Here is an 18,159-nt window from a genome sequence, read left to right as displayed (position 1 = left end):
TGATTATTTCACAGAGAATGTGTCTTAACATGCAGATATTGCCTTTCAATAAATTCTGATTCAGCTAAAAGCACATGTTTTAATAAACCCTTTATGCATATTTTTTATTCTGGTTGCACTTGTAATAGCACTCAACAGCATTTAGTCAACATGTTCAGTTATTGCTGTGGATTTAATGGCGTATACTGTTTTAGTCTCTAAATCACTTCTGCTATGTCTTACAGGTTAAAGGAAATCGATTTACAGATGCTGGAAGATGCTAACTTCAGAGAAAGGAGTTGTAGAGGAATGGTTATCAGAATTTAAGGTAATAAACTCAAACATAACATAAATTGTTTACAGGAATGCTCTGGGCCATGGGAAATGATATTTTTTCAGGGCAACCTAAGCATTTTAAGTTTAAATAGTTTTTCAATTCTACTTATATAACAAGAGAATTAAACTGTTTGTGCATATTAGAGCAGGGCTGTTTAACTGGAGGTTCTTGGGCTGGATATGGCCTTCCAAAGGGTCCAATGGCCTCCAATCTGCTCAAGGGCTCCATGGACTTTATTGTATGACAACATCATTTTAATTTGAATTGGTCCTTAACACATTGTATAACAAATAATTACAGGTAATTAGTTGGACAGAGAAACATATAGATTAATGCTATCCTGTACCAAATATGTATAGTTTTATAGAGATTCTTGACTTTTATAGATAAAAAAAACAAACTACAGTACTGTTGAATATTCAAAGCACTACTGCAAAAATAGCATACTTTATATTTAAAGGCCAAACATTTCACAGTGGAAAAACATATATTGCTGCAAAGTACGCATTCTGTAGAATCTTAATTAGTTATATGTCTGTTCCTAATTAACAAACTGCAAAGCTTTCCCAAAGTTGGCAGTTTTTATGAAATTCCTGAATATTGCCTCAGAGCTTGCAGTTTTATTTAGTTGATTTAAGGTATGGAGATCCAAATTATTGAAAGACCCCTTATCCGGAACACCCTAGATCCCAAACATTCTGAAAAACGGGTGCTGCGCCTTTGTATATTACTGCTGTGTTGTCATGCAGCATTTCCAAAAAGTTGCTGTGACAACACCACAAGTGGGATAAACTTTGGATAGTAGATTCCAGTACAGTATCTGAAACAGACTTTGCTACAGTTGCGTACAGGTTTGGGTTGCCTTAAAGGACACAAAAAAAAAAAATTCAATAAACAGCCTCTTTGAAACCTTCAAATACCTTCCACTATTGTTGTTCAAAGGTTATTGTAACCCACCACTTGCCCCCGTACTTGACTTTGGCTCTTGGCTTACCGAGCATGCTCAGTTCTTTTCAACTCAGATTACCAAACACACATTCCAGTCTAGCAGCCAATGAAGGGATGACACCACTGGTTCCCGTAGAAACTGTGCTATAGCTGTGCACTAGTGATGTGCAGGTCGAGAAAATCTCGACCCACACCCAACCCAAACCCTGCCCGACCTAGCTCCCTCCATTTATAGACCTGTGCCCACCCCACCATTTCCGGGCACACACACCTGTAAATAGAGAAGCTGGAGAGAGAGCTGCTGGCAGTGTAAGGTTGCAGGCGGGGAGGGCGAGCAAGCCACATGTGATGTGCTGAGGTCGGCCGAATGCAGCCGAACCCATCCGACCCGCGGGTATCAGGCTGGCGCAGACATCACTACTGTGCACTCTGCTGGAGAAAAGTTTTTTGGTTTTTTTTTTCTTCTCCTAAGCTCAGTTTAACCATTACAGTGCTCAATCCAAGCAGGACTTTTTATCAAAGTAAGTTCTGCCTGTGTAAGCTTGCATTCTTGATGATTTTTATGTTAAATAAGGGTCTTTGAGTGTTTTTTGCAGAAGAAAATGTCACTGAAGATGTGTTGGAGGGAAAATAACTGCTACTTGTTTTAGGAAAATATAATGGTGCTGGCGAATATGCAGTACAAATTGTGTAGTTTGGGTGAGGGAGATGTGCCCATCATGGTAAGAAAATGTAAGGTTTACATGTCTTTTAATGTGTATGATAAACATTCTCTGTAAAGTGCTGTAGAATACAGTGCCCTGCATGTACAAAGGATAACATTATTGACTTTTATGATGCCATTAGGGGAGCTTAGGGAGCTAAATGCGTGGCTAAAGTCTTGGTGTAGGAAGGAAGGGTTTGGGTTCCTAGAGCACTGGGCTGACTTTTCCTTGGGGTACAATCTATACAGCCCTGACGGATTGCACCTCAATGGAAGGGGGTCTGCTGTGCTAGGGGAGAGAATGGTTAAGAGGTTGGAGGAGTGTTTAAACTAGACAAGGGGGGGGTGGGTGAGCTAGAATTCCATGGGAAAATTAGTGTAGACGGGGTAGGGGGACTAGCAAAGGGTTGTGGGGGAGGAGTGAGGGGGGCATATAGTTTATCAGATAAGGAGCTTCCGTTACAAGGAAAGCAGTCTCATAATTGCCTTAGCTCTAATTCTCCCTTAGCTAATGTAAACATCAGAGGGAGAAGTAATAATCTCCGCTGCATGCTGGCTAATGCGCGTAGCTTGTCGGGTAAATTAGGGGAGCTGCAAGCTATTGCATGTATTGAAAATTATGATTTAATAGGTATCACTGAGACCTGGTGGGATGATAAATGTGACTGGGCTGTGAATTTAAATGGTTATACACTTTTTAGGAGGGACAGAGAGATTAAAAAGGGTGGAGGGGTTTGTCTTTACGTAAAGTCAGACTTAAAGCCATGTAATAAAGACATTACCAATGAAAACGTTGAATCTCTTTGGGTAGAAATTTCAGTAGGGCTGAAGGTCACAAAGAAAATGATCATTGGTGTATGTTATAAACCACCCCGTATAGATGAGGGGGATGAGGCCCAGCTATTGTTGCAAATGGAGGAGGCTTCAAAACTGGGTCAAGTTGTTGTTATGGGGGACTTTAATTATCCGGACATTGACTGGAGTAATGGGGTGGCTAAGTCAGAAAAAGCTAGTAGGTTTGTAAATATGCTAAATGACAACTTTTTATTTCAGGCAGTTCAAGAACCCACTAGGAATGACGCTATTTTGGACCTGGTGATTTCTAATAATAATGAACTTATCTCTAACATTTGTGTGGGTGAGCATTTGGGGAACAGTGATCACAACATGGTCTCCTTTGAGATAATGCTGCAGAGACAGCGCTATAAGGGAGTAACTAAAACACTAAATTTTAGACGTGCAGACTTTGCCAGTATAAGGGCATCTCTGCAATGTGTCAACTGGGAAAGGCTTTTCATGGGGTTAGACACAGAAGGAAAATGGAACATCTTTAAAACATTGCTTTGTAGGTATACACAACAGTATATCCCCCTAGTAAGCAAGGAGAGGCATCGCAAAGCAAAACCTTTATGGCTGAATAAAAGTGTTATTGTCGAGGTTGGTAAGAAAAAACGTGCTTTTAGGGCATTCAAGTTAGCTGGGACAGCGGAAACTTTCATCAGGTACAAGGAAGGAAATAAAGCATGCAAAAAAGCTATCAGGCAAGCTAAAATAGAGATGGAAAGGGATATTGCAGCTAGGAGTAAAAAGAATCCAAAATTATTTTTTAATTATGTGAATAGTAAAAAAATGAAGCAAGAAGGGGTGGGAACTTTATTATCACGGGGGGGTACGTTGGTTGATGAGAACGGGGAAAAAGCTGAAATTTTGAACTCTTATTTTTCATCTGTCTATACATCTGAGGAGCCAGATAATGAAGGCTTCCCTTGTAATATGCCCAGTTCTAGTAATTTAGCTACTGACGCATGGGTCACTCGGGAGGAAATTCAAAAGAGACTTGAACATGTAAAGGTAAACAAAGGTCCAGGGCCGGATGGGATTCATCCCAGGGTATTAAATGAGCTGAGCGCTGTGATTGCCAAACCTCTTCACTTAATTTTTCAGGATTCATTGAGGTCTGGCATGGTGCCAAGAGACTGGCGGATTGCTAATGTGGTGCCGTTATTTAAAAAGGGATCCCGTTCTCAGCCTGAAAACTATAGGCCTGTTAGTCTGACATCAGTAGTAGGAAAACTTTTGGAAGGGGTAATAAGGGATAGGGTACTTGAATACATTGCAGTTCACAATACTATTAGTTTGTGCCAGCATGGTTTTATGCGTAACAGATCTTGCCAGACTAATTTAGTTGCCTTTTATGAGGAGGTGAGTAGGAACCTTGATGCTGGAATGGCAGTTGATGTCATCTACTTGGACTTTGCTAAAGCGTTTGATACAGTACCTCACAGAAGGTTAATGATCAAATTAAGGAATATTGGCCTAGAACATAATATTTGTAATTGGATAGAGAACTGGCTGAAGGATAGAGTACAAAGAGTGGTTGTAAATGGAACATTTTCTAATTGGACCAGTGTGGTTAGTGGAGTACCGCAGGGGTCAGTCCTTGGGCCTTTGCTGTTTAACTTGTTTATTAATGACCTGGAGGTGGGCATAGACAGTATTGTTTCTATTTTTGCTGATGACACTAAATTGTGCAAAACTATAAGTTCCATGCAGGATGCTGCCGCTTTGCAGAGTGATTTGACAAAATTAGATAACTGGGCAGCAAACTGGAAAATGAGGTTCAATGTTGATAAGTGCAAAGTTATGCACTTTGGTAGAAATAATATAAACGCAAACTATCTACTGAATGGTAGTGTGTTGGGGGTATCCTTAATGGAGAAGGATCTAGGGGTTTTTGTTGATAACAAGTTGTCTAATTCCAGGCAGTGTCATTCTGTGGCTACTAAAGCAAATAAAGTGCTGTCTTGTATAAAAAAGGGCATTGACTCAAGGGATGAGAACATAATTTTGCCCCTTTATAGGTCCCTGGTAAGGCCTCACCTTGAGTATGCAGTGCAGTTTTGGGCTCCAGTCCTTAAGAAGGATATTAATGAGCTGGAGAGAGTGCAGAGACGTGCAACTAAACTGGTTAAGGGGATGGAAGATTTAAACTATGAGGTTAGACTGTCGAGGTTGGGGTTGTTTTCTCTGGAAAAGAGGCGCTTGCGAGGGGACATGATTACTCTGTACAAGTACATTAGAGGGGATTATAGGCAGTTGGGGGATGTTCTTTTTTCCCATAAAAACAATCAACGCACCAGAGGTCACCCCTTTAGATTAGAGGAAAGTTGTTTCCATTTGAAGCAGCGTAGGTGGTTTTTCACGGTGGGGGCAGTGAGGTTATGGAATGCCCTTCCTAGTGATGTGGTAATGGCAGATTCTGTTAATGCCTTTAAGAGGGGCCTGGATGAGTTCTTGATCAATCAGAATATCCAAGGCTATTGTGATACTAATATCTACAGTTAGTACTAGTGGTTGTATTTATAGTTTATGTATGTGAGTGTATAGATTGGTAGGTGTGGGTTAGGTGTGCTGGGTTTACTTGGATGGGTTGAACTTGATGGACACAGGTCTTTTTTCAACCCTATGTAACTATTAGCAATACGGTTCTTCAATTGTCAACTCTACATTTACATTTAAAAAAAAAAAAAAATAAAGCAGGCTATTAGCATGGAATTGATTTATTTTAATTTTACCTTTTAGTATGGAAATGTATGTTACATTTTTTTTCTTTAATATTTTCCTCAGACGTTGCCCGAGGCATCTATATCCAGTTATGCTTCTGGCTTGAAAAACAAGATTTCTCTAGTATCGGCACTGTATGAAGTCATTCAGAAGCCTCAGAGTGAGGTAGGTGCAAAAGATCTATGGTGACATATCAAGTTTCTCAGAATTCTGCTTGTAGGTAAGTAGTAATGAATCTGAGCTTGACTGGTTTGGATGAAACTGTAATTTAAGGTATAATACTGGAAGTCTGCAGAAAGCGGAAAAGAAGAGAGCAGAATTGAATAAAATGACAAGAAATCTAAAATTGCCCTTTTTGCTTAAGGTTTGGCTTCCTAACGTTTTTTAAGTACAAACACCCCACTGTACCCCATGATTTGGTCTGTTCACATTGTTGTAATAGTCATCTTTGTAATTTTATTTTGGGTGGCTAGTAGCACAGTGCAAATATACAGCCTAAAGGTGCTGAATGTCTACTGACTGCCAATAAATGCAAGACTTGGCGGTCCATTCATGAAACCACAAATTTCGGATTGTGAAAAGCACGATTGTAAAACCTTTCATTGAAACTTCAATGCATGATTTTGGAAGCCTTCCATAGGACTCAATAGCACTCTGCAGCTCCAACCTGGCCAAAAGATAGTCACGATACCAAAGCTTAAATGAATTCTGAAATGGTCGTAGTCATTGCGAAAAATACGACTTTTTCGTGTAAATTTATGCAAAACGTTAAGTTGCGTAATGTTAACAATATTATTGTGGTCATCGTGCTTTAATGAATGGGCCCCTTGGTGTTCACTGACGGATATTGGCTGCATGTGCCTGCACCCTGGTGGATTTAATGCTTCTAGGTGCAGGCACATCTAGATTTTTTTAAACATAGGGGTGGATTGTCAGCCTGCCCTTATCCACAGGGTGACAGTCTGCCCTGTGTGCCCTTGCCCTTATAATATTCATTTATAACCACTAAAAATGTTAAATAACAGTTTTTTAGAAAGAGATCCCTTCTAATAACCAGAATATATATACAGTAGTATCACTAAAAGGGTGTTTCATAGCTAGATTAAAACTATCTTCTTAGTTAAATAAGATACGGGATTGCATAGATATATTAGTCTCCTTTTATGTGACCGCAAACATTCTAAAACGTTCTAAACAATCAGTGATAATTGTGTTATTAGGATGGATAAGGGAAAAAAAGGACACAAGTGGTGTGATTAATAAAATGCTTATTTTCTTAAAAGAAGAGTAGGTGGGAATGATACTTGCAATCCATGCTGCAGCTTAGCAACCCACCCCTCCAGCATTTATTGATAAATTATTTGAATCACCAGTGAAATGTTTAAATAAAAGCTTGTTTTTTGAGAACAGTCTAATGAAATATAGCGTTTCATTGCAGCCTTAAAGTTATCATGTTAAAATCTTAAATTTCAACTCAGAGCAGTCTTTATTTTGTATAGTAAATATAGAGAACTACCCTCTGATCTCATTAGTTTATCTCCCGCATTTGGGTAAAATAATATCACTCCACTGTACAGATATATTAATTTATATAATACTTAGTAATGTTACATGGTGAGTAGCTGTTGCATTCTGTAACATACTCTTTGGTATTTCTAACATCTGTGTATCTGTAAACCTGTCACTTGTGGCTTACTAACTTCCCTTCTATGGAGACTGTGGTGGCTTATACAGACAGGCACAAGACTCAGATCTATTTGTTAAATACTAAGAAGTGTATGAAAACACATAACATATACACTATACCTTCCATCTGTATAAGTATGGCTCCCTAACTTACCTATTTGTGGGAAAAATATTTTTGCTGTATAGAGCCATTTGTAAAAAGGAGCAGCATCACAAGTATCATTCAATACTATTAAGTCTACATGAATGAAAAATAGAAAACCCAATTAAAAAGTTTGATTGGCTGTTGCTTTACATTAAAGGGAAACTATTCGGTTATGTGCAACCCAGTGTTAATACTAATTATAATGGCTTGCCATGAGCCTCTTACTTTCCCAGTGGTGGTCTTGAAATCATTTTGTTTTTCAGTATAATTTTTTTTCAATCTTAATACTGTAAAACCTTTCTCTTTATTGCAAAAGGCGCATAAAATCTCAAATTCTAAATAATTTACAAATAGGACACATTTGACTGTGTCTCAAAAATCCAGGAGACCTATATTTTAGGGATTTTTTTTTTTTAAGGTGCAGGAACACCTTTCAGACATCAGTGTATAGTTATTTCAGGGGACCCTAAATATAAAATGAAGTGCTTTCAGCAGGTCTGATCTGAGATTCAGAATAAGTCCTTTCAAAGGCCCTAATCAGTCCCCCAACAGGCCCAGTAAATAGTAGACTGTCTATAGCATTTTAGTCATGATAGTGCAAGACCTTAACCAGGAAACGTTGACACCTAAACCCCCATGTTTCTTCCATGACTGTTAGCTCCTTTTGGTGCTGTCTATTCCAAATATTAGAAAGGATTGACTCTCAAAGCACACCTCAAAATTACAAACAAGCTTTATTATGAATTTTCTTTTATTGCCGTTAAAACCACATCGGTAAGCTTTGTTGACTCCTAATGGCTGCAGCTAGATGGGTGATTATATCAAAATTGCCAAATTACCCTTTCCTGTTGTATCAGCTTAAATTGAATACATGCAGAATATCACATGCATGTTGGCAATATTAGAGGCTAAGCTGGCTAACACCTTTGGCTGACTGAACCACATTCATAGGCATAGGTGTTCCCATCTGAGGGCCCCATACACGTCCGACATGGACTTGGTCTGTTGACAGCCTTTATCAGCTTGCATATTGCCTCCTTTAGAAACAGTAACACCGCAACTGTTCCTGCATTCAACTGTTTATACAATCGCTACAGACTCAAGGGTCAGGTCTTTCTGTAGGCCTCTTGTAGTACTATGTTGTTGGCAATATTTATTCATTTTCCTTTTATACCTTGGGAATCTTATATTACCTATTAATTGAATTTGCAGTATAAATTTGTTTGGCCCAGAAAAAAATACTTTGTGACCTTGCTGTAAAACGAGATCTATATGTGTATTACTGTATAATAGATGGCTGCTCTTATTCTCGCAGTTGCTGGAGCCTGTCTGCCACCAGCTCTTTGAGTTCTATCGGAGCAAAGAGAAATGTCTCGGGACATTCACCCTTCAGTTTTTGCCAGAGCTCATATGGTGCTACCTTTCCATGTCTTCTAGCAGAGAACTACAGAGCTGCGGATGTATCGAGGCTCTTCTTCTCAGTATCTACAATCTGGTTAGTACAACACATATTCAAGGGGACCTATTTCTGTGTGAATACAGAAGCAGAAGTGGTTTCCTTTTATTATTTGTTGATGACCGGTCCATTTCTATGCTACAAATCTAAAAATGTTACTTGCACAAAATAGGATTAAAAATTAAGGTCAAATATAAGTGGATCTACTTGAGTTGTGTTTATCTTAAGCAGAATTGACATTGTTCTTGTGCTCTTTTGAAGGACATTTATTTGCTTTGTGTTGCCTCATGGCGACATTCCCTAGTTTCGCATGAGAAACCTTATTATAGATAGAAAACATTATGGATGTAGCTCTGTAACTGCTTCAGGGATGTTGCCCTCCATCTTCATTTATTCCACAATGTTGGCTTAGGCCAACTGATGGATATGTACACTGAAGTGCTGTGCAATGTTCTCTTAGTTGTAAATAACAACAGTTTGTCTTATGCAATATAGTTTTTTGTTCATAAATTATGCTGATAAAAATGTTTAGGGCATTGCAAGGAATAAAGTATTTTGCTGACATTTAACAATTTCTGATTGTCTTCACTTCAAAAATTCTTTAATTGTTAAGTGTTTAGAGAAGGCAATCGGTAATTGTTAAGGTCCCCATACACGGGCCGACTATAGCTGCCGATATCGGTCCCTTGGACCGATTCGGCAGCTAATCGGCCCGTGTATGGGGAGAGCAGAGCGGCCTGGCCGACCGATATCTGGCCTGAAATTGGCCAGATCTCGATCGGCCAGGTTAGAAAATCCGGTCGGATCGGGGACCGCATCGGCTCGTTGATGCGGTCCCCGAACCGACTGCCCCATTGCTTCCCACATAATCCGATCGTTTGGCCCCAGGGACAAACGATCGGATTATTTTTTTTTTTACCTAAATTCTCCCCGATATCGCCCACCCGTAGGTGGGGATATCGGGTGAAGATCCGCTCGCTTGTTCGACATCGCCAAGCGAGCGGATCTGCTCGTGTATGGCCACCTTTAAATGTCTGCGCAATACTTTAGTAAAATTTAGATATTGCATCTTGTCTTATCAAGCCAAGGAATGGCGCTTAATGTAGCTTCAAGCTGCTCACTTGACTGAGCATACCCATGCTGACAGCCATGTTACTTTATTAGTAAATGCTTGGAGGCTTCCATCAACTATAAATCATTTCTATTTATTCTATGGAAAAATGCTTACACAATGATAATTCTCTTTGATCTTTTGCATATCCATTGTAAATAATATATTAAGTCTTAAGATTTACTAATCCATGTGTAAAATATATCCTTATAAGGGTTGCTTTGTGATGTTACTGTTATCGCATTCCTTGTTATGTTACTATAACAGGCCTCTTTTTTTTTTTTTTTTTAATTGATGAAAATAGAATGTCTTCTCGAAATTCTGTGTAAAGTACAGGTACAAGTACCGGGTACAGGTACAATATATGGGATCCATTATCAGAAAACCATTTATCCAGAAAATGTCAAATGATGGGAATTTAATCATTTTAATGTTAAAATGATTTTTTTAAGTAGACTAAACATATGAAGATCCAAATTACAGAAAGACTGCCTAACTGGAAAATCCCAGGACCTGTTACCCAGCTTTCTGAATTACAGGTCCCATATCATGTATATATTCTGGACTATAGAATTTATAGAGCAGAGATGCAGTGTGCTGTGATAAGTGCAACTGACAGTTAAAAGCAGAAATTGGGGGATGCCAGTTTCTTCAAAAACCACCTGCGGTGATAGTGGGGGGGGTTTGACGACATTTCATTGTGGATGATAACCTGCAGTGATGGACAGTGAGCAGCACATAATGTAGAAGAATGATTCATGCATTTTGATGCCCCATCAAAACATGGTTTCTGGACATCAGTCCGTGAGCAAACAGTCCATGAACGTAACATGAAATTAGATTTTGTTCTAGTTGCCGTCTTGCATAAAAACAAGGGGTTCATCTGTATGCAATAGAAGACAAGAGCATATGAGGAAGATCATATGTATTTTATAATTATGTGGAAAGCATGCTAGCAGATTTTCAGGACAGCATCATCTAGGTGCCCTTGTGGTATGTTGAAATCAAAAGTTTAGTATAATAATATACATATATTTTACAACAAAGGGTGCATTATTTACCATCTATTTATTCTCAGTTCACATCAGATGAAATGGATGGTATAGCCAAGAAACACATTAAGCTTTCTCCATACTGTTGCCAATACAGCTCTGGCTTGATATCTGTACTTTTGTACTGATGTTTATAATTTTGTATATGTGGTGTTATGGGAGTTATAGTTCAGAAACAGCTGTAGTGTTGCAGGTTTGTTCTCAGTGCTATCAGTGCTTTCTAGTGTTTAACAACAAAATTCAAGATAAAAATCTAAAAAGGAATTGGCTGTAGTAATGTGCATGATTAAGTGAATGTGCAGCCTTTGCAGCTCTGTATATTTAATGTCACATTCAGAAAAATGTAAGTATTACTGGGGATTATTAAGCCCATATGTAATGTGGTGGCAGCTGGAACATCCTATACAGAGGATTTTCTTGTGGGGGAGGTTTTTAAGCTTTGTGTTGTAAGTATTTGTTTAGATTTAATAACTAGGGTGCAGAACATTTCCCTGCGCTCTGTGCTGTGCATGCATATGCCGGTTGATATGCAGGGTTTCCATGAGGCATCTCTTGGCCCACAGTGGTTTTGCTAAGGATTCAGTTAATTCCCTGTGCACGTACAGTGATTTCCTGGCAGCATTTTCTCAGTTGTTTTCAGTTCATGACCTGCTTTTTGACCTGTCATTGATTTCTATCTTTTATGGCAGTATAATAATTGGGAATGTAAGCTTAGAAGGCTTCATTTCTGTGTACTCCAAAGGAATGTTTTCATTCTTGCAGGTTCTACCTTTGGCTAGGTCCTCCCTTAGTTCACAAAAAGAGCATGGATATAGATTAAATCATTGAATTATCTGTCATGCAGCCATAGTTCCAATAATATTAAGGACAGGAAATCTGTTTCTCACCCTAACTAACCTTCAATCTAGGATTGAGGTTTATGTAAAAGAAAGCAAGTTTGTACCTGGTTTTTAGACTAGTCTACTTTGCCACTGCCCTGGGTCCCACTTTGGGGAACCATTGTCCTAGGGTATCAAATTCTTCTGGCTGTAACTCTGGTTAAAGGAGAAGGAAAGTCATTTTGGCATTTTACTGCAAATAGATTAGCCACATTAGTGCCACCTAGAACGCTATATTTATTCTGCAGAAAGCTTTACCATACCTGAGTAAAGAGCCCTAGAAGCTCCCTCCCTTTGTTTAAGATTGCAGCTGCCATTTTAGCTTGGTCTTGGTAGCTTCCTGCTGCAGCTCTAGCCTTTGGAAGCTCAGATTACACATTCCTAAGTGAGGGTGGGCTGCATTCTTATCAATTCTTATGGGAGTGGGCTGCAGGAGAAGGGAGGGGGGAGAGAACTGAGCAGACTCGTACCCAAACCTGAAGGAGCCTTAAAGGAAAGGAAGTCTGATACCCTAAGAACATGTTTACAAAATAGGAGACAAGGAAATCCTGTGTTTCTTTTGATAGAGGACTCAATGCAGCTTTCTGTGAGTGCTTATGGCTGTATTAACATAGACCTTTCTCCTAAAGCTTACTTAGTTTTTACCTTTCCTTCTCCTTTAATGCTTAAAGGCATTTGCTCATTTACAAAAGCAAACGTAATTGCAAAGCACTAAATGCCAATGTGCATCTTAAGCTTTCTCTAAATTTACTATAAGCTGGACTAAGGTTCCCATTGCAGGTTGTTGCTTCAAGTAACATGAACACCAATGCCATTATTACAGGAGCGCCAGAAATGACGACATTTGAATATATAATTGTGTAGTTCAGAAAAACAGATATTTTGTGTCCATATTGTTGCTTTATGTGCAAGCTGCAGTGGACACAACTTAGCTTGTGCTAATTGGGAATAAATAGATTGAATCATTCAGTGGAACGGTTATTTCATATGATGGTGCTGTATTGTTTCAGTCTATAGACCGTAGAATGGATTCAGTGGAGTGGCATGTTTAGCATGGAGAAATGGGCTATAGTCACAGTTGTGGCAATGGAAATTGGGATTCAAGGAATATAGGGTTTTGGGAGCAGGATAATGTGCAAGCAATGGGGTTTGGGGAGAATGGCACTGTAAGTATGAGAAAGCATGGTGATTCTTTTGGCTGTGCATGTTGACAGGTGTATTGCAGTTGTATGGAGGTGTAAATATTAAAATCACATACAATACTTAATAGTTTTAGTAGTATGTTAATTGAAATATGTTGAGCTTGGATGTTATATATAAATATGCAGTTTACTGTTTGTAGAGGACATAGGGTTCAACTGAGCCAAATTTGAACCTTTAAAATTATGTGACTTTAAGGATGTGACTTTTTTCTTAATATAGTTGATGGTTCAGTTTTAGAATTTGGAAATGGAAATATGAAAGTTATGGATTTGGTGTATCTGTAGGGCAAAATAATGGAACAATAATACTAATTCAAAATTAGTGGTCAGCAAACAAGTTGGTTTGACCTACCATCTGCTGAACTAAATTGGGTAAATCTAATTATTTACTCCGTAGGCCAAAGTTTAAATACCTTGGATCATGCAGACCCATTAACTGATAAGTTATGGCCGATCTGGTCTTATAAATGTTTTGGTTCTGCCTGATTAGTATATTTTCACACTTAGATCAGATATTGAATAGGGAGTCGAACACTGCCAGTTGCCAGATTGATGTCTAGTGTAAAGGAGATGTTTACCTTCAGCAAAATCATACCAGTGTGGTAGGAACTGCAAAAATACCACATAATTTTCCCCATAATATTCGCAATCTGAAAGAGCACTTATCTGATTATCATGGTCGGGCCATGCCTCTACATCAGGGATCCCCAACCTTTTATACTAGTGAGCCACATTCAAATGGAAAATGTTGTGGAGAGCAACACAAGCATGAAAAAAGTTCCTGGAGGTGCCAATGAGAACTATAATTGGCTATTTGATAGCCCCTATGTTGACTGGAAGCCTACAGGAGGCTCTGTTTGGCTTTTTTATGTGATTAAAACTTGCCTCTTAACTTAAAAAATAAGCACCTGCTTTGAGGCCACTGGGAGCAAAAAGAAATGGTGAGCAACATGTTGCACCCGAGCCACTGGTTGGGGATCACTGCTCTAAATTATGCTGATGTTCTGCCAAGTTTGTCAGCTGTCAGTGCAGTATGCTTTCCAGTGCCACTGTGCATGCAGCATCGGTCATTCATTTAGCCAATTGGATTACATTTTTTTTTTAGATAGGATGATACCTGGGTAACATGCAGTAGTGCTTAAAGCCTTGCTGTCCTAACATAAAGTTTTTAACTCTAGTTTAACTTGCTAAAGAGAATGTGGGGTGCTAACGGAAGTTATCTTCCAGGCTTAATCCTGCTGCAGAGGGCAGAGCTCTTATACTTGGTTGGGTTATCTCTGTCAATGGGAGCTGATTATGAGGGTAGTTTGAGCGTCGGCAATCCACATGGCATTCAAGGGAAAATTACATGGAAATTATGCTATGCATTTTTGCATTTTTCAGTAATAATTGATCTAGTATGTCTCACAGAGATGGATTAACTTTGGGTAATAGGTTGAACCTGTTACTAAACATCTGTGGTTTGTTGATGAGAATTTTTCTATTGCTGAAAAAGTCACTGAAGCAAAATGCTGGTAAATGTCTGTGTGATGTATCCATTGATACTCCGCTGTATAAGGAGAAGGAAGGGCTTTCCCTAAAACAGGGGTGTCAATCGCATAAGGGGCAGGCCGAATATTTTTATTAAGATACTTAGTAGGATAGATCCTTCATCACCCTGAAACTCTATCACAAACCATCCTCGCTGTGCTGTGGAAGTGACCACTTTTGCCTGTTTTATGTGGTCCCTGGTGACTGTGCCTGACCATGCAGCACCAATCACCTGACTGCGCTGCTCCAGTCCCAGTGGCACTGTGACTGTGCCTGACCATGCAACACCAATTGCCTGACTGTGCTGTGACTGTGCTGTGCAAGCGGCTGCTTGGAGACTGGAGCGGCACAGTCAGGCAATGGGTGCTGTATGGTCAGGCACAGTCACAGTGCCACTGGGACTGGAGTGGCGTGGTTCAGTTAATATTCTTTTGTTATTTCTTGGGCTAAAAAGGCAAAAAGGAAAACTGAAACTACTCCACATTTGTCCCTTGCAAGGTAGATAATTAATTACCAATACACAACTCCCTCCCTTCACCCATTTTGGGACTGTTTTTGTTATCAGGATGTCATTATGCTGGGTGATTATGTGTTCGCTGATAAAAATTCTTTATTGTACACCGTACAGGGCCATGCTGTGCTTTAGTGCTGCCTGTGTTACAGGCTGAGAATAAACTTTAGGGGGGTTTTGTATGGTTTTTTTGATGACTGTCTAATCCCTTTGTTCATTCCAGGAAATAATGGATGAACAGGGGCACAGCAAGATCTTGTCATTTACTATCCCATCCTTGTCTAAGCCATCTGTGTATCATGAGGTAAGAATCGCCAAATAGCCTTGCACTTGTCATAGGCATTAACTTGAATTTTAAAGCGGAATTGAATGTAATTGCCATCATATTAGTAAATATATCATGTAAGTCTCATGCGTAGAATTTCTGGAGTGTTCTTGTTTGTTTCTTCCTTATACTAACCAGATCCTATAGCAAATACATTATGTGCTGTCTAGCCCCATCTGATCAATCTTTTTCTCAAAATTGTAAGCAGATTACTAGGTCATATAAGGTGAGTGGATGATTTTTATAAGTGATAAAGTTCCAGCTCCTTCTGGACTCTAGAAACCTGAAACTGTTTATTTTACTTAATGTAATCAAATTCAGTTGAGGAGATTAATACATAGGTACACCTTTTATGAATATGTTCAGTCATGGTAATTGGACCAGTGTGGTTAGTGGGTACCGCAGGGGTCTGTCCTTGGTCCTTTGCTTTTTAACTTGTTTATTAATGACCTGGAGGTGGGCATAGACAGTACTGTTTATATTTTTGCTGATGACACTAAATTGTGCAAAACTATAAGTTCCATGCAGGATGCTGCCGCTTTGCAGAGCGATTTGACAAAATTGGAGAACTGGGCAGCAAACTGGAAAATGAGGTTCAATGTTGATAAGTGCAAAGTTATGCACTTTGGTAGAAATAATATAAACACAAACTATCTACTGAATGGTAGTTTGTTGGGGGAATCCTTAATGGAGAAGGATCTAGGGGTTTTTGTTCATAACAAGTTGTCTAATTCCAGGCAGTGTCATTCTGTGGCTACTAAAGCAAATAAAGTGCTGTCTTGTATAAAAAAGGGCATTGACTCAAGGGATGAGAACATAATTTTGCCTCTTTATAGGTCCCTGGTAAGGCCTCACCTTGAGTACGCAGTGCAGTTTTGGGCTCCAGTCCTTAAGAAGGATATTAATGAGCTGGAGAAAGTGCAGAGACTGCAACTAAACTGGTAAAGGGGATGGAAGATTTAAGCTATGAGGTTAGACTGTCGAGGTTGGGGTTGTTTTCTCTGGAAAAGAGGCGCTTGCGAGGGGACATGATTACTCTGTACAAGCACATTAGAGGGGATTATAGGCAGATGGGGGATGTTCTTTTTTCCCATAAAAACAATCAACGCACCAGAGGTCACCCCTTTAGATTAGAGGAACGGAGCTTCCATTTGAAGCAGCGTAGGTGGTTTTTCACGGTGAGGGCAGTGAGGTTGTGGAATGCCCTTCCTAGAGATGTGGTAATGGCAGATTCTGTTAATGCCTATAAGAGGGGCCTGGATGAGTTCTTGAACAATCAGAATATCCAAGGCTATTGTGATACTAATATCTACAGTTAGTATTAGTGGTTGTATATATAGTTTATGTATGCGAGTGTATAGATTGGTAGGTGTGGGTTGTGTGTGCTGGGTTTACTTGGATGGGTTGAACTTGATGGACTCAGGTCTTTTTTCAACCCTATGTAACTATGGTAAAGGCAGTAAATGTATGATATTTATGCAGCACTGTAACTAGAACAAACAGGGGTCAGTTTTTTTATTTGTTTTAATTATTGCAAAGTAGAGTTACACTGAGGTTAATAGCTAAGTGTCAATCAGACAAAAATAAGGAGATACCTGCCTTATAAAGCTTGCAATCTAAGCACTTAGAACTTACACAAAGTGCTGCAGGTTAGAGCGGTTGACACTGCACTATATGTGCCAGAACTGGATCAGGTGGTGTGTGAGTGCTCCAAGAGGTGATCTTTGAGTTTATAGATGTTTAAAATGTTGCATGTAGTAACATTTAGTATGATCTGCAATACAAATTTGCCTCTCTGGTCAATTGCACATGAGTAGATTTCCTTCCTGCGGAGAATTTGCACTACCTGCTGGCAACAGCTCTCCTGAAAATACCTTTACATTAAATAACTCCGCCATTATTGTGGTATTCTTTCACATTTTTCTGAACTAATGCTGGTTTGCTATGTAAGGTTTTATAAATACAGTGATTCCCATGTTAGGGAATGGAAAGATATTTTCCGGAGATTTGTCACCCACGGGTAGAGCAAATTCTCATTGATGACAGATCATCCTGTATGTCGTGGCCCTAAAATGACCAAGCAAGCACTATTTTATAAAGGTCCATCTGCAGTTTCCAGTTCTTTTGTCTGTCATATTTCATACATTAATATTTGTTTTTGTAAGACCTAACAATTCTGTTTGTTGTTGTGTTTCTTATGCTTGTGCTGCTTTTTGAATACATTCTGCTTTGTTGTTCTGTGTAGCCTTCCAGCATCGGTTCTATGGCATTAACTGAAGGAGCACTGTCGCAGCATGGGCTTACACGAGTTGTATACAGTGGCCCTCATCCCCAGAGGGAGATGCTGACTGCACAGAACAGGTAAACTCAAGAATACTTTCTCATGTACTACAGGTATTGTTAACCAGAATGTTCGGGACCTAGGGTTTTTCGGATAAGGGTTCTTTCTGTAATTTTGATTTCCATACCTTAAGTCTACTAAGAAAACATTTCAACATTAAATAAACCTGATAGGATTGTTTTGACTCCAATTAGAACTAATTATATCTTAGTGGGATCAAGATACTGTTTTATTATTACAGGGAAAAAGAAAATACATTTTTTACATGTAAATTATTTGAATAATATTGAGTCTATGGGAAATTACCTTCCCGTAATTCAGAGCTATCTGGATAGGTGGTTTCCAGATAGCAGCTCTCATACTTGTATTTTGAATGGGAATTTCAAGCTTT

The 18,159-nt window shown here is 39.2% G+C and overlaps 1 protein-coding gene across 6 annotated transcripts in view; it reads left to right on the top strand.

Annotated features, from left to right (window-relative positions):
• Window positions 1-18,159, top strand: part of fam126a (family with sequence similarity 126 member A) — a 52,142-nt gene that overhangs the window by 17,483 nt on the left and 16,500 nt on the right. For all 6 annotated transcript variants that reach the window (XR_004223103.1, XM_012964934.3, XM_012964933.3 and 3 more), the window contains 5 exon segments: window positions 225-307; window positions 5,595-5,696; window positions 8,678-8,857; window positions 15,326-15,406; window positions 17,673-17,788. Coding sequence is in view for 5 of the 6 variants with exons in the window: in XM_012964934.3 (XP_012820388.2) it covers window positions 257-307; window positions 5,595-5,696; window positions 8,678-8,857; window positions 15,326-15,406; window positions 17,673-17,788 (530 nt within the window). In the remaining variant the exon portion in view is untranslated.

This window comes from Xenopus tropicalis, chromosome 6 (genome assembly GCF_000004195.4).
Source record: "Xenopus tropicalis strain Nigerian chromosome 6, UCB_Xtro_10.0, whole genome shotgun sequence".
Taxonomy (NCBI): domain Eukaryota; kingdom Metazoa; phylum Chordata; class Amphibia; order Anura; family Pipidae; genus Xenopus; species Xenopus tropicalis.
The sequence above is the reverse complement of the archived record's forward strand: the minus strand, read 5'-3'. Positions and strand labels throughout refer to the sequence as shown.